Genomic DNA, 12,066 nt, shown 5'->3' on the forward strand with positions numbered 1-12,066 from the left:
TGGGACCCGATCAAACTAAAAAGCTTCTGCACAGCCAAGAACACAGTAAGTTAAACAAGCAGACAGCTCTCAGAATGGGAGAAGATATTTACAGGTTATGTCTCTGACAAAGGTTTTTTTTTTTTTTTGTAGAGACAAAGTCTCACTTTATGTCCCTCGGTAGAGTGCCATGGCCTCACACAGCTCACAGCAACCTCCAACTCCTGGGCTTAAGCGATTCTCTTGCCTCAGCCTCCCGAGTAGCTGGGACTACAGGCGCCCACCACAACGCCCGGCTATTGTTTGGTTGTAGTTTGGCCGGGGCCGGGTTTGAACTCGCCACCCTCGGTATATGGGGCCGGCGCCTTACCGATTGAGCCACAGGCGCCACCCTCTGACAAAGGTTTAATAACCAGACTCCACAGAGAACTCAAATGTATTAGCAAGAAAAGAACAAGTGATCCCATCACAGGCTGAGCAAGGAACGTGAAGAGAAACTTCTCTGAAGAAGACAGGTGCACGGCCTATAGACATATGAAAAAATGCTCATCATCCTTAATCATCAGAGAAACGCAAATCAAAACTACTTTGAGATATCATCTAACTCCAGTAAGATTAGCCTACATCACAAAATCACAAAACCAGAGATGTTGGCATGGATGTGGAGAAAAGGGAACACTTCTGCACTGCTGGTGGGAATGCAAACTAATATGTTCCTTTTGGAAAGATGTTTGGAGAACACTTAGAGATCTAAAAATAGACCTGCCATTCCATCCTACAATTCCTCTACTAGGTATATATCCAGAAGACCAAAAATCACATTGTAACAAAGATATTTGTACCAGAATGTTTATTGCAGCCCAATTCATAATTGCTAAGTCATGGAAGAAGCCCAAGTGCCCATCGACCCACAAAGGGATTAATAAATTGTGGTATATGTACAGCATGGAATATTATGCAGCCTTAAAGAAAGATGGAGACTTTACCTCTTTCATGTTCACATGGATAGAGCTGGAACATATTCTTCTTAGCAAAGTATCTCAAGAATGGAAGAAAAAGTATCCAATGTCCTCAGCCCTACTATGAAACCAATTTATGGCTTTCTTATGAAAGCTATAACCCAATTAGAGCCCAAGAAGAAGGGGAAAGAGGAGTGGGAGGGGAGGGGAGGAGGAAGGATGAGTGGAGGGAGGGTGATTAGTCGGACCCCACCTATGGTGCATCGTATAAGGGTACATGTGAAATTTACTAGGTGTAGAATATAAATGTCTAAACACAAAAACTAAGAAAATGCCATGAAGACTATGTTAACCAGTTTGATGAAAATATTTCAAATTGTATATAAAACCAGCACATTGTACCCCATGATTGCATTAATATACACAGCTATGACTTAATGAAAATAAATAATAAATAAAGATAAAAAATTTTTTTAAAAAATCAGATTTGGTCTCAAAAAACAAAGAAACAAACAAACAAAAAACCACTCAGCGCCTGTAGCTCAGTGGTTAGAGTGCCAGGCACATACACAGGAGCTGGTGGGTTCAAACCCAGCCCGGCCCTGCTAAACAACAACAACAACTGTAACAATGAAATAGTTGGGTGTTATGGCGGGCTACCTGGATGCTGAGGCAAGAGGATCACTTAAGCCCAAGAGTTTGAGGTTGCTGTGAGCTGTGATGTCACAGCACTCTATTGAGGGTGACATAGTGAGACTCCATCTCAAGAAAAGAAAATCAGACAGAAGAGAAAATATTTACTATTTATTAAATGGAAGTGGATCGTCACAAAGGTCTTCACCCTTACAGTCTTCACACTGAATGGGCTGAGGAAGAGCAGGAAGAGAAGAGGGTGTTGGTCTTGTTGTCTTGGGGTAGCAGAGGTGGAAAAGATGAAGGAGGTAAAAGGGAAGGCAGGAGAGGAAGGCACACTTGGTATAACTTCTACTGAAAAACTCCACATAGAAGTGGATCTGTGTGGTTCAACCCATGTTGTTCAAGGGACAACTGTATATGCATGTTTTCTTATTTCCACTTCTTTTTAAACACAAGGCCTCTTTTACATTTTTGCTTCTTGTTTTCATTTAACAATATCTCTTGGAAATCTCTCCTTATCAGTTCACAGATATTTGATTCTTTTGTTCTTTTTATGGCTACACAGTACTCCATTATGTGTACATCCCATAGTTCATCGACCAATCTCCATGACTGTACATTCAAGTATTTTCTAATATTTTACAATTGTAAATAATGCTGCATTGAATAATCTTGTACATATGTATTTTCATACTGGAGTATAAGCAGAGTAACTTCCTGGAAGTAGGATTTGTAGAAATACATATATAGTTGTGTTAGATATTGCCAAATTCCTTTGCACATGTGCTATGCCATTTTGCATTCCCACCTGTAATGTATAAGTGCCTATTTTTATCACAGCTTTGCCAATCAAGTGTATTGTCAAGCTTTTGAATTTTTGCCCATCTGCCAGGGGAGAAATGGTATTTCAGCATAGTTTTGATCCCATTCCTTTTAAATAAAACTAAACATCTTTTCATATGTTTAAGGATTTTTTAACATCTTTTTATGAATTATCTACTCATATCTGTTACCAGCTTTTCTTCAGATTCTTTTATAGATAGGATTCTCAACCTGAGGTCCACAGAAAAGAACACGGGTAGAAGTCAGGGGGTGGGTATCAGTAAATTTAACTAAGAAAAAATAAATTTTTATTTTTGTTAACTTCTAACTGAAATTTAACATTACCTTTAATTATGAATATAGGTAATAAACCATAAGTAATATTAGCACTGTCTATACTTTATTACCAATATAAATGAGACTATTTTGCAGTTGTAGTTATCTTGAAATTATCATTTTCACTCATCACTAGTTTAACGACTTAAAGAACTGCTGCCACATTGCATGATTACAGTCTTCCTGTCTGCAGATGCTCCTGTGACGGAGCTGGAAACCACCAAGCAACTCTGCACCTAGCAGTCAGTCATTCAGCCACCAAACCGTGGCAGTCATGGGATCACCTCCTGGTGACTGAGATATCTATGCTGCTTTCCACCATTTCTTATCTGTAAAATTCTGTGTTGACATATGTGTATGTGGAAAGGTTTTCAACTCTCAAATTTATTTCTACCACCATGGCATTAAATTGTATAATATATCACAATCCTTTTTAATCATAAACCATATCAAAGATGTTGACCTAACAAATGATAAATTCACTGATCTTAAAACTCTATGACTGGAGTTAAATTTAAAAAGTCCTAGAGAATTCTAGGTTATCCTTGAGAGAAGTTTATCTTTCCTTGGAAAGCCAGCTACAAATGCGTTTAAGTACATTTGTAAGAAAATAACCTTTGTGCATCAGGATTTTCTACACTAGTAACCATCAAAACAAACCCCCCAAATCACCTGGATGTTCAATGAGACACACGTGTTGCCTTATCGAAGCCTACCTCAGAATTTAATGTTCTTAGTCAAGCTAAGCAACAACAGTTATCATACTGATGTCTTAAAAAATAAAATTTGATTCTAACTTCCTTAGAATTTAAATGTATTATCTCATTATTTAATGTACCAATAAAAAAGACATACAATTCTATATCACAAATTTTTTCCAATATTTGGTAACTTTATTTCAACATAATTGTTTTTCTCTGTAATCCTACATACTGTGCATTAAACATTTAAAAACAATATTCCAACAAAAGGCCCAAAGGATTTAGAATGCCCGAGGGCTCCATAGCATAAAAATAGGTTAAGAATTGGGTGGCACCTGTGGCTCAAAGGAGTAGGGCACCAGCCCCATATACCGGAGGTGGTGGGTTCAAACCCAGCCCTAGCCAAAAAAAAAAAAAAAAATTGGTTAAGAACTTCCGCTCTACACTTTCAAGCAAATATGATAGCATTAAGACAAACAGGGCAATAAATCAATGAACACTTCCCTGTGTCGGATGCTACAACACAATAGCTCCCCGCACTAAATAAAATGTTCACTGGAACCTGAGGAAGACTTTTAGCACTGAATAAGGCAACTCGTACATAATAAATTATTCCATCATTTGTAACTTCTTTTTTTTTTTTTTTTTTTTTGAGACAGAGCTGTCACCCTGGGTAGAGTGCTGTGGCATCACAGCTCACAGCAACCTCCAACTCCTGGGCTCAAGCGATTCTTCTGCCTCTACCTCCCAAGTAGCTGGGACCACAGGTGCCCACCACAATGCCCGGTTATTTTTTGGTTGCTGCTGTCATTGTTGTTTGGCGAGCCCGGGATGGATTCAAACCCACCAGCTCAGGTGTATGTAGCTGGCGCCTTAGCCACTTGAGCCACAGGCACCGAGCCCATTTGTAACTTCTTTTTTTTTTTTTTTTCTGTAGAGACAGAGTCTCACTGTACCGCCCTTAGGTAGAGTGCAATGGCGTCACACGGCTCACAGCAACCTCTAACTCTTGGGCTTCCGCGATTCTCTTGCCTCAGCCTCCCTGAGCAGCTGGGACTACAGGCGCCCGCCACAACGCCCGGCTATTTTTTTGTTGCAGTTTGGTCGGGGCTGGGTTTGAACCCGCCATCCTCAGCATATGGGGCCGGCACCCTACTCACTGAGCCACAGGCGCCACCCCATTTGTAACTTCTTAAACTACAAATTTATTGTACTGCCCAGAAAGTTTTGGAGCCACTCACCGTCAGCAGAATGCACGTGGGAATTGCCAATCTGATCCACCAGCAACATGAACACGAAGCCCAGTACAAGGGAAACACCAATGTAGGCATGCAGCTGTGTGTGGTTGTGGCTGTGCTCATGTTCGTGGACAACTGATATCTCTGCTGCTTTGTCTGATGCAATCACATTCTGTGTTTCCCCTGCTTGATGATGTTTTCCTAAAGCAAAATAAACCATAAAGAGAAAATACATTTTTTCCCTAAAAATGTTTTACTGTAGAAGCTTCCATTCTTTTGTATTCCAAGCTCTACTTACTTTACTGAAAAGACATCCACTTTCTATATTGCAATCCAGTCAATCATAAACTCCTTCAACTTAAAGTTCATGATGAAAAATCCCCAAGTGTCTTCTGCTTTTGGCATGCAGACCTTCTGACTGCCTATTATTCTCAAAACCTGGGAAGTGGAAGCAAATCACCATGCAAGAAAGCAATCATATTCCCAAAGGGAAAATCATCCCCAAATCCTCCTGTCTGAGAAATTCAGCCCATCTCATCATAAACTACACTGTTACTCTCATGAAAACAGGCAAATGAAGAGCAGTAACAAAGAAAATAATTATAATCAAATTCATCTAGTTTACACCCAGATTCATATAAAAACTGCAAATAAAGAGCAAACTTAGTAGAAAACTTTTAGCTTAAAAAATATCAGGAAGGAATCACCGATAAGAAACCAAAAGGGCAGAGCAGTTTAGAGGAAAATCCTTTAGTCTAAACTTAGTTCTAGAAATACTGCAGTTGTTGAAAGATTCTGAATTACAGTGGATGACAATGATCTAAGTGACACTCTGGTTTTTATCCACACATTTGACATTTAAAAGATAAATGCTTCAAGGCTAAAGTTTTTATTTTTGCTATATTTATGAATAGAAGCTAACATGCTAGATATTTATCATTTATATCTAGATTAAGTAGTTTACCCTGTTAGTTTAAGAAATTAATGTAGGGGCGGCGCCTGTGGCTCAGTCGGTAGGGCGCCGGCCCCATATACCGAGGGTGGCGGGTTCAAACCCGGCCCCGGCCAAACAGCAACCAAAAAATAGCTGGGCGTTGTGGCAGGCGCCTGTGGTCCCAGCTACTCGGGAGGCTGAGGCAAGAGAATCGCTGAAGCCCAGGAGTTGGAGGTTGCTGTGAGCTGTGTGAGGCCACGGCACTCTACCGAGGGCCATAAAGTGAGACTCTATCTCTACAAAAAAAAAAAAAAAAAAAAAAAGAAATTAATGTAATATTTAAAACCCTACCTTATTTTTATTTATTTATTTATTTATTTTTGAGACAGAGTCTTACTCTGTCGCCCTGGGCAGAGTCCCGTGGCATTAAGTACATTGTTCTGCAACCATCAACATCTGGGTTTTTTTCATCTTCCCTAAAGGAGCTTTTTAAACTGAAGATTTTTTTCTAATAGTGATTTCACTCACCTGTTTTTTAATTAAATGCCTTAATTTTTCTAAAAAAATCAGTTTCATCAAGGTATAATTTACATACAATAAACACAAATTTCCACAAAGTCAATATGTCACTGGTAACCCCAGGAAAGCAGTTATCTGCTTTTAATCCCCAGCAAGTTATTTTCCCTTTTAGAATACCATACAAATGGGATCAGATAATACACACTCTTGTGTAAGGTTTCTTTTCCACACAGGTTTTCAGGTTTATTTGTGTTCTGTATGTAACAGTAGTTGTTTTTTTTTGCTGAGTTGTGTGCCACTGTGTGGACATATCACAATTTGTTTATCCATTCACCTATCGATGGGCATTTGGGTTATTTCTAATTTTGGTCTATTATACATAAAGCTGCTGTGAACATTCAGGTGAAAGTCTTTCTGTGGATATATTTTCTTTTCCCTTGGGTAAATATCTAAGAGCAGAATTGATGGGTTGTATGTTTTTTTTTTTAAATATGGAACGCTTCACGAATTTGCGTGTCATCCTTGCGCAGGGGCCATGCTAATCTTCTCTGTATCGTTCCAATTTTAGTATATGTGCTGCCGAAGCGAGCACGATGGGTTGTATGTTTAACTTTATAAAAAACTGACACTTTTCAAAAATGGTTGTACCTCTTAACATACTCAACAGCAATGTATGAGACTTCTAGTTGCTCCATACCACTGTCAACATTTGTAGTTAGGCTTTTAAATTTTAACCATTTTTACACACACTATCATGCCACCTGAAAATAGAAATAGTTCTATTCCTTCCCAATCCTTAAGCCTTTTATTATCATGTTTCCCCTTTACTGCATGCTAGAATTTGGATAGGATGCCATGTACAATGTTAAATAGAAGTTACTAAGAGACAGCCTTGCTTTGTTCCTAATGTATTTTTTTTTGAGACAGCAAAAACCTCTGTCACCCTTGGTAGATTGCCCTGGGGTCATTATAGCTCACAGCAACCTCAAACTCTTGCACGTAAGGGATCCTTTTGCCTCAACTTCTCAAGTAGCTGGGACTACAGATGCTCGCCATTACACCCAGCTAATTTTTCTATTGTCTTTTTTCTTTTTTTCTTTAATAGACATGGGGTCTCACTCTTGCTAAGGCTGGTCTGAAATTCCTGAGCTCAAGCAATCCACTACCTGGGCCTCCCAGAGTGCTAGGATTATAGGCATGAGTCACCATGCCAAGCAGGAAAATGTAAATTTAAACCACACTGAAATATCACTATCCATCTATTAGAATGGATAAAATAAAAAACTGAAGCCAGGTCAGTGGCCCACACCTAGTACTCTGAGGCGAAGGCAGGAGGATCACTTGAGGTCAGGAGTTTAAGACCAGTCTGAGCAAGAGCCATAATCCTACTCTACTAAAAATAGAAAAATTACACCAGTAGTCCCAGCTACTCCAGAGGCTGAGACAGAAAGACAGCCTGAGCCCAGGAGTTTGAGGCTGCATTGAGCTATTGAGCTATGATGGTATTACTACATTCCACCCCAGGAAACACAGCAAGACACTGTCTCAAAAAAAAAAAAAAAAAAATGAGGAGAGGGAAGAGGAGCAGGAGGAAGGAAGAGGAGGAGGAAGAGGAAGAAAAAGGTGATGAAGACAAAACAAAGAGAAAAGGATAAAATAGAAAACTAAAACAGACACCAGCAAGTGTTGGCAAGGAGGAGGAAAGCTGAAACGCACACAATATTGATGAGAATGCAAAACAATACAGTGGTACAGCCACTTTGGAAAAGTTTGTCAACTACTTAAGTTAAATACATACTTGCCAATTGACACCACAATTCCACTTAAAAGTATTTATGCAAAAGAAATAAAAACTGTTCATACAAAAAGCTAGTATTTAAATGTTCATAATGACTTTATTCATAAGCACCAAAACTAGAAAAAACCCACATGTGTCTTCTAACTTCCAAAATTTGTTAAGGAATAGACAAATATGATCACCTGAACAATGGAATATCCCCGAGAAATAAGAAAGTACAAACTATTGATACACAAAACAAAATGAGAGGGCTTCAAAAAGATTGTGAAAAAATGAAATTAAAAGGTAAAAATAAAAATATAAACTTTATTTCTCAACATAAGCTCCATCAAATTCAAAACACTTGTAAGTAGTGATCCCAGCCATTTAGGCTATTCCTAAACAACTGAGTGAGGGTCCTAGGTTAACCATGTCAATGTAGCCTTTTTTTACATTATTGACTGAAGAAAAATTGGGTGCCCTTTACAGATTTTTTTTTCTTTTTCAGATTTTTTTTTCTTAAGACAGAGTCTCATTATGTTGCCCTTTGTAGAGTGCCATGGCATCACAGGTCATAGCAACCTCAAACTCTTGGGTTTAAGCGATTCTCTTGCCTTAGCCTCCCAAGTAGCAGGCACCCACCACAACATCTGGCTATTTTCTTGTAGTTGTCATTGTTGTTTAGCAGGCTCGGGCCAGGTTCGAACCCGCCAGCCTCAGTGTATGTGGCTGGTGCCCTTACCACTGAGCTATGGGCGCTGAGCCCCTGTACAGATTTTTTTAAGATTAGGAAACAAAAATACCAGAAGCAGCCAAATCAAGACTGTAGGGCAGATGCCTAATGACTTCCCATCAAACTTTGGCAAAACTGCTGTTTCTCCCCCACCCTTTGCTTTTATTTTATTTTTTTTTATTTTTAATTTCAGTGTGCTTGTTCATTCTTCGTTTGAAGTACTCCTTTTTTGTTGATTTTCTTCTTCCTCTGGAGGTGCTGGCTGTTTTTTTTTTTTTTTTTTTTTTCTGATGTTGTTAGTAGAGACGGGGTCTTACTCTGGCTCACTACTGCTCATAGTGGTCTTGAACCTCCGAACTCAGACAATCCACCAGCCTCGGCCTCCCACAGGGCTGGGACTACAGGCATGAGCCACCACGCCAGGCCCCACCTTTTGTTTTTAAAACAGGGGAGAGAGGGCAGCACCTGTGGCTCAAAGGGGTGGGGTGCCGGCCCCATATGCCAGAGGTGGTGGGTTCAAACCCAGCCCTGGCCAAAAACTGCAAAAAAAAAAAAAAAATTGCAAAGAGAGTGAATGCAGTCTCTCACTACCACAAATTATGGAGTTTCCCACATTTGGGGAAATCACAGGGGTCAGCACATTCGGAGTGCAATGGGTAAACCTCACCCTGAGAAAATCACCTTTCTGATCACGGTATCTCCCCAGCCAGGTAAAACTGCCTTTGTTTGATGAGAAAAAGGAGCAGAAGCATTGTCCTGGTGGAGAACTCTCTGGTAAAATTTTCCCAAGCACTTTTCTGCTATAACTTCAGCTAACTTTCCTGAAACACTCTCTTAAGATGCAAATGTTGGCCCGGCACCTGTGACTCAAGCAGCTAAGGTGCCAGCCACATACCCCTGAGCTGGTGGGTTCAAATCCAGCCCAGGCCCGCCAAATAACAATGACGGGTGCAACCAAAAAAAAATAGCTGGGTATTGTGGCAGGCGCCTGTAGTCCCAGCTACGGAGGCAGGAGAATCGCTTGAGCCCAGGAGTTAGAGGTTGTTGTGAGCTGTGATGCCACAGCACTCTACCTACAGCCACAGCTTGAGACTCTATCTCAAAAAAAAAAAAAAAAAAAAGACGCAAATGTTATTGTTCTTTGGCTCTCCAAAGTCAACAAGCAAATAGCCTTGAACATCCCAAAAAATCTGTTGCCATGATCTCTTCTCTTAACTGGTCCACTTTTGCGTTGACTGGACCACTTCACCTCTTGGTAGCCATTGTCGTTGGTTTTTTTTTTATTTGTTTTTTAAGAGACAGGGTCTTGCTCTGTTACTCAGGCTGTAGTGCAGTGGTGCCATCATAGTTCACTGTAACCTTGAACTCTTGGGCTCAAGCAATTCTCCTGTCTCAGCCTCCCAGGAAACTGGAACTACAGGTGCATTCCACCATGCCCAGCTAATTTATTTTTTAAATTTTTGTGGAGATGGGCTCTTGCAAGTTGTGCAAGCTGATTTCAAACTGATCAGCTCAAGTGATCCTCCCACCTCAGTCTCCCAAAGCAGTGGGATTACAGAATCTTGCTATGTTGCCCAGCCCAGTAGCCATTACTTTGTGTGTGCTTTGTCTTCAGGATTGTACTGGTAAAGCCACATTTCATCTACTGTTACAACTGTTTGAGAAATGCTTCAGGATCTGAATCCCACTTGTTTAAAATTCCCATTGAAAATTCTGTTCTCGGCAGGAGCTGATCTGGGCACAATGGTTTTGGCATGTATTAAGTATAAAATTTGCTCAACTTGAATTTTTCAGTGAGCATTATGTAAACTAAATCAATTGAGATGTCTGTGGTGTTGGTTGTTGTTTTTGTCCATGGTGTTGGCTCTTGTTTTTGTCAGCTCTCTTCAATTAGGGCACAAACAAGATTAATTCTTCCTTGTAAACTGAGGTGGATGGTCTGCCACTACCAGCTTCATCTTCAGGATTGTCTCATTTCATATCTGTCTATCTATCTATCTATTTATCTATCTATCTATCTTTTGAGACAGAGTCTCCCTCTGTCATCCAAGCTAGAGTGCAGTGGTTTTATCATAGCTCATACAACCTCAAACTTCTGCTTCCCAAATAGCTGGGACTATAGGCATGCACCACTACACCAGCTTATTTTTCTATTTTTAGTAGAAACAGGGTCTTGCTCTTGGTCAGGCTAGTCTCAATCTCCTGACCTCAACCAATCCTCCCACCTTGGCCTCTCAGAGTACTAGCATTACAGGTGTGAACCACTATGACCAGCCTGTCTTATCTATTCTTAAAATGAATTATCTATTTGTAAACTGCTGATTTCTTTAGGAAATTGTCCCCATAAACTTTTTGTAAAGCTCTGATGATCTCATCATTATTCCACCTATGTTTCATCATAAATTGTATGTTTGCTCTTGCATTAATTTTAGCAGAATTCATGTTGTTCTAATAAGGGCTCTGATCCTTTTTAGCTCCTTAAACTAGATCCTGTGCAAACATATTATATATTATAACAAGTTAGAATGAGCTTATATTGGGGCAAAAAAATTTTTTATATCCATTCATGGTTTTTTTCATAATATAAATTTTCCATGAAGTTGAAGATCCTTCGTATGATGACCCCAAATGCATTATGCTAAGTGACAAAAGCCAGATGCAAAGGTTACATGTTTTAATTCATATGACATTCTGAATGGACAAAATTATAGGGACAGAGAAGGAATCAGTGGTTGCCAAGGGTTGGGATAGAGGAAAGATGTGGCTGCACAAGGATAGCATAATAGAATTTTCTTTTGAATGATGGAATTGTTTTGTATTTTCATTGCAGTGGTGATAACATCACTCTACACACTTGTCAAAACTTTATAGATATATACACTAATAAAATAAATTTAAAGCACAGAAATGAAAGTATATTTTTAAAAATTTAAATAATGGTTTGGGGCTGGAAATTAACCTATGATACAAGGTTAAAGAGACCAGAATGTTTATTTTTAGAAAAGTTTATAAAGCACTTTGTAATGTTTTCAAGTGAATCCACAAAATTATTTTAGGATAAAAATCAAGAAAACTAAAAATAAAGTAATGGAATCTAACACCTTGGTAGCTAAATTTAGCTTCAAAACTATATGTGAGGGCAGCGCCTGTGGCTCTGGGAGTAGGGAACCAGCCCCATATACCAGAGGTGGCAGGTTCAAACCCAGCCCCAGCCAACAACTGCAAAAACAAACAAACAAACAAACAAAAGCTATACCTGCAAGATAGAATATGAATTATAACTCGAAGTGATATTTAAAAAAAAAAAAAACAAAGAAACTATACCTGAAACACTTCTTTACTCCAGAGTTTCTCAAACTTGTTTAGTAAGAATCACAGACAAATTGTTAAAAACAGATATTCCCAGGCACCTTTCCTGGCGATTCTATTAAG

General features: G+C 39.3%; 1 protein-coding gene, 1 non-coding gene and 1 pseudogene across 3 annotated transcripts in view; all 3 read right to left on the minus strand.

Moving 5' to 3' along the window:
• The window catches only part of SLC39A9 (solute carrier family 39 member 9), a 50,494-nt gene that overhangs the window by 12,765 nt on the left and 25,663 nt on the right, over positions 1–12,066 (minus strand). The window contains exons 2-3 of one of the 2 annotated variants that reach the window (XM_053601286.1): positions 4,970–5,109; positions 4,675–4,872 (exon numbers count right to left, since the gene is read on the minus strand). In XM_053601286.1, the coding sequence (XP_053457261.1) occupies positions 4,675–4,723 (49 nt within the window). In that variant the 5' untranslated portion in view covers positions 4,724–4,872; positions 4,970–5,109. The remainder of the gene's footprint in view (positions 1–4,674; positions 4,873–4,969; positions 5,110–12,066) is intronic. The other variant, XM_053601285.1, reaches the window with a different exon arrangement.
• LOC128595000 (U6 spliceosomal RNA) lies at positions 6,610–6,716 on the minus strand. Its single transcript, XR_008382696.1, has one exon. It is a non-coding gene; the product is annotated as a U6 spliceosomal RNA (small nuclear RNA).
• LOC128595282 (uncharacterized) lies at positions 9,198–9,352 on the minus strand (annotated as a pseudogene).

The sequence above is a fragment of the Nycticebus coucang genome, chromosome 9, assembly GCF_027406575.1.
Source record: "Nycticebus coucang isolate mNycCou1 chromosome 9, mNycCou1.pri, whole genome shotgun sequence".
NCBI lineage: Eukaryota > Metazoa > Chordata > Mammalia > Primates > Lorisidae > Nycticebus > Nycticebus coucang.